This window comes from Scylla paramamosain, chromosome 16 (genome assembly GCF_035594125.1).
Source record: "Scylla paramamosain isolate STU-SP2022 chromosome 16, ASM3559412v1, whole genome shotgun sequence".
In the NCBI taxonomy this organism is placed as follows: domain Eukaryota; kingdom Metazoa; phylum Arthropoda; class Malacostraca; order Decapoda; family Portunidae; genus Scylla; species Scylla paramamosain.
The window spans coordinates 13,907,501-13,922,130 of record NC_087166.1 but is presented as its reverse complement, the minus strand read 5'-3'; the positions used below and the strand labels follow the sequence as shown (position 1 = coordinate 13,922,130).

At 40.3% G+C, this 14,630-nt stretch overlaps 1 protein-coding gene across 2 annotated transcripts in view; it reads right to left on the bottom strand.

Moving 5' to 3' along the window:
• Positions 1 to 671: 671 nt before the first annotated feature.
• The window catches only part of LOC135108084 (thyrostimulin alpha-2 subunit-like), a 75,080-nt gene continuing 61,121 nt past the window's right edge, over positions 672 to 14,630 (bottom strand). For both annotated transcript variants that reach the window (XM_064018718.1, XM_064018720.1), the window contains exons 3-4: positions 6,712 to 6,887; positions 672 to 1,557 (exon numbers count right to left, since the gene is read on the bottom strand). In XM_064018718.1, the coding sequence (XP_063874788.1) occupies positions 1,408 to 1,557; positions 6,712 to 6,887 (326 nt within the window). In that variant the 3' untranslated portion in view covers positions 672 to 1,407. The remainder of the gene's footprint in view (positions 1,558 to 6,711; positions 6,888 to 14,630) is intronic.

The window sequence follows — 14,630 nt, the reverse complement described above, 5'->3', positions numbered from 1 at the left end:
TGGAGTAGGTGCGTGGTGCAAGACTCACTAAAGGGGAGGGAAGTGCACGACACGGTGGGAAGGTTGTACAGTGAAGGGCGACTGGAACACACCGAGTAGGCGTAGTTGACATGATATGCATCAGGAATACTACATCAAGGGTCTGTTTTTAGCCTTTTTTTTTTTTCCCCCATCCTGCCCAGAGAAACTTTGATATATATTGAGTGGAATGTAAATTGACAGAAAAAAATAAATAAATGCCGAAATTACCCTCCATCGTGTTTGATAAATAAATGGCTAAAGAAATGAGTTTCGTAATTTGATTTAGAAAATAATTTACAGTGATGAAGAGAAATGTTCCCAACGAATCAGTGTGGAGGAATTTGTGATTGGACTTTTCATTGAAAGACTCAAATGCACAAAGTGATTGTTTATTACTGCTCAATGGAAATTTGTATTAATGAACTACAGAAATATAATATTAAGGAATAGCTTGTCTCTTTGATAATAGCATGATTTTGGTGGTGATGCGGTGATGAATGATGATTGTTGATTGATGACGATGATGGCGGTGATGATGTTGATGGCAATGAATAATAATAATAATAATAATAATAATAATAATAATAATAATAATAATAATAATAATAATGTATGGATCACAGGTATAATAAAACGTGTATAAGGTCGAATAGGATTCCTTATTTATTTTCCAGTAAATTATTCATGTTATTTGCAGTTTTCTTGATTATATCGTAATGAGCACAGACTCCATATTGATGGATAGATATATAGATATATAGATAGATATACAGATAAAGAGAGAGAAAGACAGAGTGAGAGAGAGAATGGGAGGATCCAGCCACTGTGGATGAATGAGGAGAAAGCAAGTGATGATGAGGAAAAGGGGAGGAGAAAGGAAGGAAAAGTTACCATAAATATTTTTGTCTAACTCGAAGATGATGTAACATTTTTTTTTCCAGCCTCCCATCATCTTTTTTACTCCTCTTCCTCCTCCTTGATATTTTTTTTCTTTATTTCCTCCTCATTCTCTTCCTTCTTCTCTGTTTCTTTTTGTGATTTTCGTTGACTTTTGTGCTCTTTAAACTTTTATTTTTTTTTTCTGATCATTTATTTTTCATTATTTTTTATTAACGTTCTCAATTTTCTATTATTTTCTATATCATTTTTTTTTCTGTAATAATTTTCCATTAAACATATTTCTTCACGAATTTTCATGCTTTTCTTCCTCACTGCAATTTGTCATTCTTCTTCTCCTTATCCTTTTCTTCATCATCATCATCATCTTCTTCCTCTTCCTCCTCCTTTCCGTTATTTTCCATTATCATTATCACCCTTATTATAGATTTATTTTTCTTCATCTTCCTTTCTTTTCACCTTTATCACCTCCTCTTCTTTGCCTTATTGTCATTCGTTGCTGTTTATTCCTTCCATCTCCCTCTTTTCCTCGTCTCCCTTTGCTCTGTAATACTTCTTGCAGTGGAAACAGTCACAGGTGCTGGCGGACTTAAAGATCAGCTCTCTTGGTCCCTCCACGCACATCACCTTCACTTTTACCTGCGGGAGAAAGATGGCGAGAGTGTTAGGATGGTGGTGGTGGTGGTGGTGGTGGGGGTGGTGTGAGGGATGAGGATAAGGATCAGGGGGATAATGAAAGGATTAATGAGGAACCATGAGGAGAAAAAGAAAAGATTTACGCACACACACACACACACACACACACACACACACACACACACACACACACACACACACACAGCACACACACACACACACACACACGAAGAGTAACACATCCTAAGGAATAAAAAAAAAAAACGTACGGGAATCAACATTAATATGAGAAAGAGAGAGAGAGAGAGAGAGAGAGAAGAGAGAGAGAGAGAGAGAGAGAGAGAGAGAGAGAGAGACGAAGAGAGAGAGAGAGAGAGAGAGAGAGATTTTGGAAGTTTAGCAGACGATCGGATGTAAACAGGTAAAGAAGTTATTAGTAGTCTTAATCAACTTCAAGGTAAACTTCATTACTGGAAATTGGTGTGTCGGGATTAAGTGAAAGACATTGAGAGAGAGAGAGAGAGACGAGAGAGAGAGAGAGAGAGAGAGAGAGAGAGAGAGAGAGAGAGAGAGAGAGAGAGAGAGAGAGAGAGAGAGCAGAGAGAGAGTCAGACTGCACCTACCTAATGCCTCTATGATTATATTCTTTATTCTATTTTCCTTTTAAACTTAATTGCTTTAGATGCTTTTCCTCCCTTCTGTTCGCTTTAATTAACCTAACGCTCTCTCTCTCTCTCTCTCTCTCTCTCTCTCTCTCTCTCTCTCTCTCGTCTCTCTCTCTCTCTCTCTCTCTCTCTCTCTCTCTCTCTCTCGTCTCTCTCTCTCTCTCTCTCTCTCATCCACCACTGTCTTTCCCCTAATCATCCATCTAACTCTGACTACTTCCTCCCTTCCTTTCTCGAAATTTGATTAGTAAATGGTTAGGATGGATCTCTCTCTCTGTCTTTTCTTCCTTCCCTCCTCCTCCGCTCCTCTTCCTCCTTCTCCTTCTCCCCCCCCCCTCCTCCTCCTCCTCCTCCTCCTCCTCCTCCTCCTCTCCTCTCCTCCTCCTCCTCCTCCTCCTCCTCCTTCTCCTCCTCCTCCTCCTCCTCCTCCTCCTCCTCCTCCTCCTCGTCCTCCTCCTCCTCCTCCTCCTCCTCCTCCTCCTCCTCCTCTTCCCTTCTCTCTCTTATTCATACTTCCCTCCTCTACACTCTCTCGATTTCCTCCCTTCTCTCCAGCCTACCCCTTCTCTCTCCATCCTTCTTCCTGCTCTCCTCTCTCCCTCAAGCAATGCTATCCTTTCCTCCCACACCCCACACTTTTGTATCTTCCCCTCTTTATCTTTTATTCCTTTCCACTCATTCGGCTTTTTTTCTTATTCTTTCCCTCTATTTTTTTTTTCAAACATTCCCTTGTCTATCGCTCCTAATCAGCAGACAGAGTATTCCTACCTTTCATCTCTCGCCTCCTCCCTGTACCCATTCTCCTTTGATCTGCACTTTTTTTTTTGCCTCCATCTTTTTTTCTGTTCTTTTTTATTTTTCTCGCATACCTTCCTTTCTTCATATCTTTCCTTTCCCTTGACTCGTTTTTTTTCTCATAGTCCTTTATTTTTTATCATCCCCCTTCCTTCCATTCCCAAATCAGCAAACAAGCTTTTTCCTTCTCTTTCCCCTTCCCGCTTTCTTTCACCTTCACTAATAATCGCCCCACCTTCCCCTCCGTCGCCTCCTCGTCACTGGGATTCCCTCACTCACTACCCCGGAAACTCGTGCACTCAACATTACGTCATTTAGTACGTGTGTTCCTGTCTGTCTGTGATCCCGAGAACTATTACGAGTGCAGTGCCTTAGTTTGATGCTATCGCTACTTTTTCTTTTATATTTTTTCGCGCCGACCTTTGTGTCATGGTAAAGTTGTTTTGTTTATTAATTTTGTGATTTTATTTATTATTTCAGGTATTTTGAGTTATCATGCTATGTATTTCTACTTTTCACCCATTTCTTATTTCGTATTTTCATTAATGTCCCTACCTTTACATTGTTGCGTGTTCGCCTTCTAGAATCCTCGTAGTTATTTTTTATCTATTTATTTTGTGGTTTTATTCATTATTTTGCCTTTAACATATTACCTATCTTATGTTGTTATCTTGTTTACTTTTCAGTTCTGTTTTCGTATTAACAGAGACGTGGAAGGAGAAATCCATCACTAGATTTGAAGCTCATCTGGGTATTTTAATGAATCCAAGATTAGCCCCTTATAGATTCCACGCAAAATTCTTTTGTCACGACTTGCTTCATTTCATTACTCAAGGGGGTGCAAGCGTTTATCTTCTAATAGCCCTCTAATTATTATTATTATTATTATTATTATTATTATTATTATTATTATTATTATTATTATTATTATTATTATTATTATTATAAGTCATTTCCACTCTTTATATAATATGGATTTGCTTTTCAATCTTTTTTCTGTGATTTACATATTTCTTTGCTTTTTAAGAGTGAAGCTTTGTTTTCTCTTTTTGTAGGTAATGGAATTGATATAATAAACGTGTCCTTTACGTGGGTTTCAATCTAATAAGTGCAACCATTTATTGAATCTCCATCCTCTCCCTTCCCTGCTGATACGCTAACCACATTTTGCACTCTCGACCTTTACAAAAATAGATCCAGTAAACAACTTCCATCGATTCTGTAGATCTATCATAATTGTCCACCTCAGTAACAACAACGACTTGAAGAATATTATATGTAGTACAATATCAATCATAATGTCTATCGAGTTCTACCTGATAACACCTGCATTTCTCAATATAACCCTTATCACACTATTTTCTTATCAGTAACTAAGGTTTAAACTCAATAAGTGCAGGCAAGAATGTGATATCTTTCTTTTCTTTTCTTTTCTCTTTTTTTTTCCTGTGTGATTGGGTAGATTCGCTATTCGCTGATTGGTGATTGGCAAGGGCGTGGGTGTCCAGGCCAAGGGTGTGCGGTGCGTGGGCGTGAGTGCAGGCCAGTAAGTTGCAGGTCACGTAACTTTTTCTTTCAGTCACGTTGGGAGCAAAAATAGTTTCTCGCTTTTTTCTGCTTGAGTTTTTTTTTTCCAAACGAAGCTGAGAACAAGGACACCGTGTGATTTTTTCCACGTCTACTTGTGACAAAAGAATTAAATCTTTCTTCTCGTGTTATTTTGTCTCCTTTCGGTCTTTCTCTATTAACTTCTCTTTCCCTGTTTATTTAGTCTAGTATTTCTCTCCTCATCGTTTATTTTCCTTCTTTTCTCTACAACTATTTCCATTCCTATTTTCATGTCTATTTGTGACAAAAGAATTAAATCCTTCTTCTCCTCGTGTTATTTTGTCTTCTGTCGGCCTTCCTCTATTAAATTTTATTTCCCTGTTTCTTTAATCTAATATGTAATTTCCCTATTTTTTTCTTTTTCTTTTTTTTTTCTCTTTACAGCTACTTCCATTCTTACATCTTCGTCTGCTTGTGAAAGAAGAATTAAATTTATCCTCTTATATTATTTTGTCTTTTTTCAGTCTTTCTATATTTACATTTCTCTCCCTGCTTTTGTAATCTAATATTTGTTTTCTCAAATCCTTTCTTTTTCTTTCTTCTCTCCACGACTTATTTCCTTTCCTACTTCCTCTCTTCCCGCTTTTGTTTATTTTATTTCTGCTTGCCTTTAACTTTTTGAGCTCAACTTTTCTTTCTTTTTCATATTTGTAATCTAATTCTCTCTCTCTCTCTCTCTCTCTCTCTCTCTCTCTCTCTCTCTCTCTCTCTCTCTCTCTCTCTCTCTCTCTCTCTCTCTCTCTCTCTCTCTCTCTCTCTCTCTCTCTCTCTCTAAGGGCCATTATAAGTCTGTACTGGTCTATTTAACACGTCTACTCTGGCTTACGTTACGCCCTTTTGAACTCTAGGCCAAGCGTGGAGAGAGAGAGAGAGAGAGAGAGAGAGAGAGAGAGAGAGAGAGAGAGAGAGAGAGAGAGAGAGAGAGAGAGAGAGAGGCTTTTTACTACTATGCCACCTTCATAATCCCAAAATCACGTGATAAGCAATACAATTAACACGTTAACTAATGACAATACAAGAAAAATATATGAACAAATAAAGAGAATACTACGAAAAATTAGTAAATATAATAAATAACGCATAGATATGTGTATTTTTCTTATATTTCGCCTGTTTTGTTAAGTATTTTTCAGTTATCGCCTCGTTTTTTTTTCAAATCATTCTCTCCTTTCCAAAACGTCTTTTCTTATTATTAAAACAAGTAAATGAGAGAATCACAGAAAGAAAGGAATAAAGGAGCAAAGGTTTGTCGTCCATTCCTTGGCATTGTTCCATTTCATATTTACCGTTATTCCTCTTTTTATCACATTCACTTATTTACCGCTCAGAGGAAGTTCCATTACCAAGAGGAAAAACTCGTTCTCTCTCTCTCTCTCTCTCTCTCTCTCTCTCTCTCTCTCTCTCTCTCTCTCTCTCTCTCTCTCTCTCTCTCTCTCTCTCTCTCTCTCTCTCTCTCTCTCTCTCTCTCTCGTAATGATAATCTTTATATCCTCTCATAGATATCTATAATCTTATCCTACTTTTGCTTTTAACAACACTCCAATCATTAAAAAATCCTACATTCTCTCCTGTTCAGGTTTCCTTACATTCACGTTATTTTTCCTTCTACCTATACGGAAACATTTATTTTCTAGTCCTGCTACATCCATACTCATCTATTCATAGCAAAACTGGGATACCTTTAATCTATTTGGCCGTTCCCACTTTAGTTATCCTCATATTCATTTCTCTTCTCCTTTTCTTCTACCTCTTGCAAAACGTCCATTTTTTTAATCCTTCTGTATCCAGTCATCTACTCATATTAAGCCTCATATACTTTTAACCAATTCTCATATCCTGCATTAAGCCAAACTTCCATTCTTTCAGTCCTGCAACACCAGTACTTAGCTCCTACATCTGTCTGTATTCACATCATTTTAGTCATACACCGGTTATGTTCAGCTCTCTCTAAATTCACCTCCCGCAAACCGTTATTTTTTTTCTGGACATACTACACTCACACTCATTCATAACAACACTCCTATACATTTAATCTACCTGGTCATTCCCATCTCCTGTATAGCCATACTTAACTCCTATCAATACTCACGTCCTCAGTCTCCATGATGTTGCAACACTGGCCGATGGAGGTGACCACTTGGTGAGGGTTATACACTAGGGTTTGCCAGGCTGACGGCACCGACCAAGACTCGCAGTAGCCCCGGCACGCGTTGGTCGTGATGTCGAACTCCACGCACTCTGGGATGCTGATGCGCCGCGTGTGACCTTGAGGGAAAGAAAACGGAGATGGCTAAGTTACGTGAAAAAAGTTATGTGAAAATGATGAGTCTAGTGTGAACTGGAAAGAAAAAAGGGAGGTTGGTGGTGAGTTACGTAATATGTGAGTGGACTGGGGAGTAAAAGAGAGAGGGAGAGGGAGAGGGGTTGGGTTCAAGTGGGATAAGAAGCAGGTACGCGGTGATGAGAAAGGTAAAAGGAAAATATTGGCGAGAAGTGACAAGAGTGAAACTTGAATGAAAACTTAACGGAGAAGAGAAACGTGGATGAGCAGCAATATCATAGGAGGAGGAGGAGGAGGAGGAGAAACAGACCAGACATGAAAGAAGACGAAGGGGAATTAAAAGTGAAATATATAAATTCAATTATGATCTCTCTCTCTCTCTCTCTCTCTCTCTCTCTCTCTCTCTCTCTCTCTCTCTCTCTCTCTCTCTCTCTCTCTCTCTCTCTCTCTCTCTCTCTCTCTCTCTCTCTCTCTCTCTCTCTCTCTCTCTCTCTCTCTCTCTCTCTCTCTCTCTCTCTCTCTCTCTCTCTCTCTCTCTCTCTCTCTCTCTCTCTCTCTCTCTCTCTCTCTCTCTCTGTTTCAGCGTGCCCCGTTGCGTCTCGTTAAGGTAAATTTATCACGCTGTTTGCGACGAGACATACATGTTTCCTGCGTAAAAATAGACAAAACGGTGTGTGTGTGTGTGTGTGTGTGTGTGTGTGTGTGTGTGTGTGTGTGTGTGTGTGTGTGTGTGTGTGTGCGTGTGCGTGTGTTTGTGTATGTGTGTGTGCGAAACGATAGCGAATGAACAAAAAAATCGTTTCCTGTTATATTTTTCTATGTAAGGATGATGTGTGTGTGTGTGTGTGTGTGTGTGTGTGTGTGTGTGTGTGTGTGTGTGTGTGTGTGTGTGTGTGTGTGTGCGTGCGTGCGTGCGCGCGCGTGGACGCTCTACTCATCTCCATTCAATAAATTCTCTAATGAAGAATTGTTGTTTATATTCATGTTTCACAAATTTATAGCCCCCACAGATTTTGCGTTTCATGAAGCACACACACACACACACACACACACACACACACACACACACACACACACACACACACACACACACACACACACACACACACACACACACACACACACACACACACACACACACACACACACACACACACACACACAGATTAGTTTCGTTGTTTCCTATATTCGCTGGACCACTGGGATGAAACAATATTCTGAATACATTTCTGCCATATGCATTTTTTCCCTAATTGGTCCGTAAATCTTTCCAGCAAAAAAAAAATTTCTAGTTTTTTTTTTTCTTCTCCTGCCTCCTTTTTTTCCTTTTCTTTTCGTGGAGGTGGAGTTCGTCGGTTTAATTATGCCAGGTCTCTGAAAACAGCATCAAATTACTCCCCTTCGTTAAGCGTTGTGCCGTACTACGCTGTGTTTGTGTCTCTCATTTATCCTCATGCATTGGTTTCCCCTTTTTCCCAATAATTCTTTTTCACGTTGGCGAATGATGAGGAAACGGAGGAGGAGGAGGAGGAGGAGCAGTCTGAGAAGGAGAAGGAGGAGGTGAAGGAGGAGGAGGAGGAGGAGGAGGAGGAGGAGGAGGAGGAGGAGGAGGAGGAGGAGTTAATTTTTATCTCCTACTTTCCTCTCTTTCTCGATTCCTCATCATATATTTTCTTTCCTTATCCTTACTTACAGTAAGCTAAACCTGTAATCCTCCTCCTCCTCCTCCTCCTCCTCCTCCTCCTCCTCCTCCTCCTCCTCCTCCTCCTCCTCCTCCTCCTCCTCCTCCTCCTCCTCCTCCTCTTTCTCCTCCTCCTCCTCCACTATCACTGCCACTACCACCACCACCCCCTTGTCCTTCTATATGCGTCAGCTATCACCTTTCCTATTATCACGAGTTGTTTACTAACCATTAGTACTTATATGCGCCAGCAGCTGAGGAGCGTGAGATTAACCCTTGATCCTTGCGTCCACTGAAAGAGCCGCGCCCCTCCTGCCACTACCTGTGCTCATTACCTGTCCTTAATGAGGCCTAGCACGAGGGTGGGTGGGAGGCACAAAAGGTGTGGTTCGTGGGTTCAGGTGAGGAGTGAGAGTAAGAGGGAGAAAGTAAGGGAGTGAAATATATTGTGTGGGTTTTATTTGTGGTTATTTTGTTATTGTTTAATCTGTTGGGGATAATGTGTTCTGCATTTGAGAATTGAAGTGGCGTGTGTTTGTGTGTGTTTTTGGCAAGGTATGGAGTGAGAAGGGAAGGGAGTGAAGAGAGAGAGAGAGAGAGAGAGAGAGAGAGAGAGAGAGAGAGAGAGAGAGAGAGAGAGAGAGAGAGAGAGAGAGGTGGGGGGAGGAAGACAGAGAGAGTCTACGTGAGGAATGAGAGGGAAAGAAAGCGTAGATGAAAAATGTGAAGTAGACGTATTTGTATTTGTGAATTAAAATGTTTATAAGTACATGTATTAGTATTATTTCTTTTAGTTAGTCTTTTAGTTATATTAGAGACAATTCACCTTTCGCACCTTCTGTCAATTCTGTTTCGGGTTTTGTACTGTAATTTGAATAAAGGCAAAAAACGAACGTAAATGGTAAAGTCTGTAGAACGTAGTAAAAGTGGGCTTACAACGTACTAAAGGAAAATGAGGCCTTTGGTGGGGTGAGGCGTATCAGAGAGAGAGAGAGAGAGAGAGAGAGAGAGAGAGAGAGAGAGAGAGAGAGAGAGAGAGAAAAGAGAAGAGGAGGGTGTGGGAGCTTACAAACTCTAATCAGCAATAATGCAAAGCAACAAGGCAAAGCCAATCACAGTAATTGGAATCGGCAGTTTATTTACGGTAATTCACATACGTATTGTTCCTTTCCTTCCATTCCCTTCTCTTGTTCCCTCTCCTCTCCTCTCTTCCTTACCCTATACTTCCCCCAATCTCTTTTTTCATCTCTCCTTTTCTCTCATCTCTTTCTCTTTTTCTTTTCTTTCCGCCTTACTTTTCTCCTTGTCTTGTCTGTCTCCTCTTCTTGTGTCTCTTTCTCGTCTGTTTCTCCTTCCTCTCTTGCTTTCTTTCATTTTTTGTCACGAAGTTAAAAAGAAGCAGCAGTCTCTTCTTTCTTTCCTTTGCCCTTGCCCTTCCTACCTTCCTTTCTCCAAGCACATAGAAGTGAATAATTCAGCAGCTCCTCCTCCTCTTCTACCTCCTACTCTTCTTCCTCGTCCTCCTCCTCCTCCTCCTCCTCCTCCTCCTCCTCCTCCTCCTCCTCCTCCTCCTCCTCCTCCTCCTCCTCCTCCTCCTCCTCCTCTTCCTCTTGGGTACCAGTTATCGGGGAGTGAATAATCAAAAGTGCGCCATAAGACTTCGGCGTGGAAAATGACTGGAATTATCTGATATGAATACAAGGCTTTATGTCCTTACTGGAGGTCCTCGTTGCCTCTAATCAGTGACCTTTATCGCTGCTACGTATCGAGGGTGAAGGGGATTTATGATTTTTTTTCTGGCTCCCAGTAGTAGTTCGTTATTCAGCAGAGCGTGAGGGCCGGGTCTCAGAGGAACCTGATGCACACACACACACACACACACACATACACACACTCTATGGACTCGCCGCCGCCTCGCCGTGTTAGAGGAGATGAGAGAGTGTTGTCACTTGTTCTTCGTAACAGATTGGTGAGGGAAGCGTTACGGTGCCTCCCTGAAGTAGAGGAAGAGGAAGGGGAAGAGGAGGACCAGGAGTAGTAGTAGTAGAAGTAGTTGGAGGAGCAGGTGATGACGAGGAGAAGCAGCAGCAGCAGCAGCAGCAGTAGCAGCAGCAGCAGCAGTAGTAGTAGTAGTAGTAGTAGTAGTAGTAGTAGTAGTAGTAGTAGTAGTAGTAGTTGTTGTAGTAGTAGTAGAAGGAGCAGGATGATGATAAGGAGAGGCAGATGAGTGTTTAAAAATGCAAGTAAATATTTCTCGACGCATATGTGTGACAAGTTTAGCCAGGAGCAGCACGAAGACTTCTCGTTTTCTGTGTGTAATAAATCCGTGTGGAGCTTTATAAATAGAAGCAATATTGAGGGAAGCGTGAATTATTGTAAGGTGATGTGAGAAGTTGTCAAAAAATACGCAGCAAATTATGTTTATTTCTTCAGTAAATGTGTTTGCGTAAATCTTCACCGCGGGAATTTATGTTGTAGTAGAAAAGGGAGAAAAATAGTTACAAGAAGCGAAAATAAACCGGTCCGGTAATTGCCAAAATATCCGCGATAAAGCAACATTAAACAAAAATAATTGAACATAAGGTTTACGAAATATGAAAAAGTGAAATATTTGTCTATGAGAAAACTAAAACATAATTCAGTTTATAAAGGAAAAAAAAACTAAAAACGATAAGAGAATAGAAATGAAAAAAAAAAAAAATAGAAACCATCGCCGGAGTTCCATAAGACTATAATTTCAATCCACAACCACTAAAAAACAAAACGTATAAATAAAAAAAACGTAAATGATCAAATAAATAGTAAAAAAAAAATAACTGTACCTTATCAACTCATAATAGAGAAAAAAAAATGAAGACAAAATAATCGTTCCAAGACTGAGATAATCTTCGGGGACTTTAAGAGAGAGCGAGAGAAAACAATAAACGACAGAACCTCCAGCTGATCTCCTTTATCGAGACAAAGGAGCATCGCCACAAACTTCACAATTGTCCTTATCGATAAGAAAAAACACGCGCTAGCTCTCTTTCTTCCTTTCGTCAGAGCAAAATGTGGCGACCATTACCGTTTCTATTGAGAAAGAGAGAGAGAGAGAGAGAGAGAGAGAGAGAGAGAGAGAGAGAGAGAGAGAGAGAGAGAGAGAGAGAGAGAGAGAGAGAGATTTTAGGGATGACTTCTTTATCAACATTGGATTAGTTTTGGAATCTGTTGGATCTTTTATCATTCTCTCTCTCTCTCTCTCTCTCTCTCTCTCTCTCTCTCTCTCTCTCTCTCTCTCTCTCTCTCTCTCTCTCTCTCACATTCTTATCATGATCATTAATCTTAACAGACTCACTTTCCCACTCACTCTCACTCTCACTCTCTTACTTGCCCTCACTTTCAAGCCAAAGAGCCTTAGAGTTTAATTTGGTTACCTGACGTTAACTTAATTACTCAACCAACTTTCTTTTTCTCAGTCTTAAGCTTGGAAATTTTTAAATCCTCTTAAACCTAAAGGTGATATTTAGGAAGAAAGAAACACGTAATGTGCTTAAGTGTTTAGAAAGTTCAGTGTCTTTTTCATCTCCATCGTCTTCTTGTTGTCGTTGTTATTGTGTCTTTATAAGAGTCAGGCTCTCAAAGATTAATGAGTAATTTCTTTGTTTTTATTTCTTTATTATTTTTTTTTAATTCATTGTCTATTTATTCTTTTATTTATATTATGTTTCCTTATTTCTCAATTTCGTCTTCGTCGTTGCTTTTTTATATCTTTAAAAGAGTGAGGATTTTAAAGATTTGTCGGTTCTTTCATTGTTTTTTTTATTATTTTATGTTTTTCCTTTAGTCTTTGCCTATTTCTTTTTTTATTCCTATTTGGTTTCTTTATTCTTCAGTTTTAGTGTGTTATAATCATTATGTATATCTTTAAATCTCTTTTTTCTCTCGCTTTTTTTTTTTTTTTTTTTTATGTTCATATTCGGCTCAAAACTCCAAACAAACCAGTACCCCTTTGATAACTCCTCCATTTCCTCTAATCTCTCGTCATTAATAGAATTCAAAACCACATTACTGCCGCACCACTACACCCACAACTCCACAAACCCACAAACTCCATTACCACAATCTTTACGTAACGGGAAACACGTAACGCCCACACACAGATTATTGGGGGAAAGACAATTTACGTGAAGGCGTTTTGCTCCCTCTTGGTCCGCGACTCCCGAAGGCGACGCTGAAGGCTCGTCCACTAAGCAGGTTGATGAGTAAAGTTTGTCCTCGGAGAAGTTTAGTTACGCGTCCATCGCAAGAACCATTATCCGGAGAGAGGAGGAGGAGATGGTGGTGGAGGTGGTGGTGGTGAAGGGACAGGAGCAGGAGGGTAACAGGTCACATGGGACAGCAGAGGACACGCCCTTTTCTTCTCTGAATGCACCCAGGAGGAGGATATGGATTAAAAGAATGGAAAAAGGAGAAGGAGAAGGGTGGAAGAGGAGGTGAAGGAGGAGGAAGAGGAGGAGGTGACAGTAAGGAAGAATAGCAACAAGGAATTATTCGTACTTCCTCCCCCATTTACATTCTCTCTCTCTCTCTCTCTCTCTCTCTCTCTCTCTCTCTCTCTCTCTCTCTCTCTCTCTCTCTCTCTCTCTCTCTCTCTCTCTCTCTCTCTCTCTCTCTCTCTCTCTCTCTCTCTCTCTCTCTCTCTCTCTCGCTCTCTCTCGTCCTTGTGTGTCACCCAGAGGCAGAACAGCATGACAAATCCAGAGGGTTAATGAAGTGGAGATTGCTTCGCCTCGACAAGTGTCCGTGAAGGAGACGAAAGGGAGACATGCTGAATGACGGACAAATAGAATGACATTAGTCCTTGCAGCGCTGAACTTGTGGCCTTGTCCCAATCAGATGAAAGCTTCCTGTGTCAGGTGTGGTATTGGTGAGGTAGTTTTTTTTTTTTTTTCTTTTCTACCTGGGCGGTGTGTGTGTGTGTGTGTGTGTGTGTGTGTGTGTGTGTGTGTGTGTGTGTGTGTGTGTGTGTGTTGTGATTGGTGCGTGTGTTGTGTTCAATCGTGTTTCGCTCGTTTGTTTTGTGTTTTCTCCTGCGGCATTTTTGTTTTATTTTCACCTCTTCCTCCTCCTCCTGCTCCTCTGCCAGGTAAAATTGTTGTGTTGTTATGCATGAGGTACACGTCCTTGCTGATTCGTGTGTACGCTCTCTCTCTCTCTCTCTCTCTCTCTCTCTCTCTCTCTCTCTCTCTCTCTCTCTCTCTCTCTCTCTCTCTCTCTCTCTCTCTCTCTCTCTCTCTCTCTCTCTCTCTCTCTCTCTCTCTCTCTCTCTCTACTTCTCTTTCTCTGTACCTCACAAGAAATATATTTACTCCTCTGCTACTCTCGCCATTAATATTTTCTCTATATCCATAAAAAATACTTCCCTCCCTCCCAGCCTTACGTATTTTCTTATAACACGAGCTGGAATAAATTGCTCTCCTCCCTCCTAACAATAACTCGTGTGTTTTCATCCCATCGCTCGCTCGGTTATTTTTCCCCGACCCTTTGCCATCACCTAACGTGCTCCATGGGTGAAAATTATGGTAATCTTGGTATTTTTTTCGCTTGTAATGGTGTAGTGTGGATATACATGAGTGATGCGTCTAGTACTGCTGATAATTTCTAAGATCTATGATGTGGATTAACTCTTCTACTTCCCTTTGCCACTTTGCCATCACCTAACGTGCTCCATGGGTGAAAATTATGATAAAATCTTGATATGTTTTCGGCCGTAATGGTGTAGTTGGGGTATACCTGAGTGAAGCGTCTCGTATAAGTGATAATTTCTGAGAACCATAACGTGGATTAACTCTCCCACTTACATAGTCACTTACAACTTTTTAGATACATTTTTATGCTACAATTTCTTAAATGCGTAACTTTGCAGCTTAGAAAGGACAAGACTAACTTTCTTTTCTGTATTTTTCTATGTATCCATGTAGTATTCTTTAACAGTACTCTAAATACTAAGAATAAATGACCATAGCAGTGAAAGAGTTAATATATGACAAAATTTTACTATTAATTT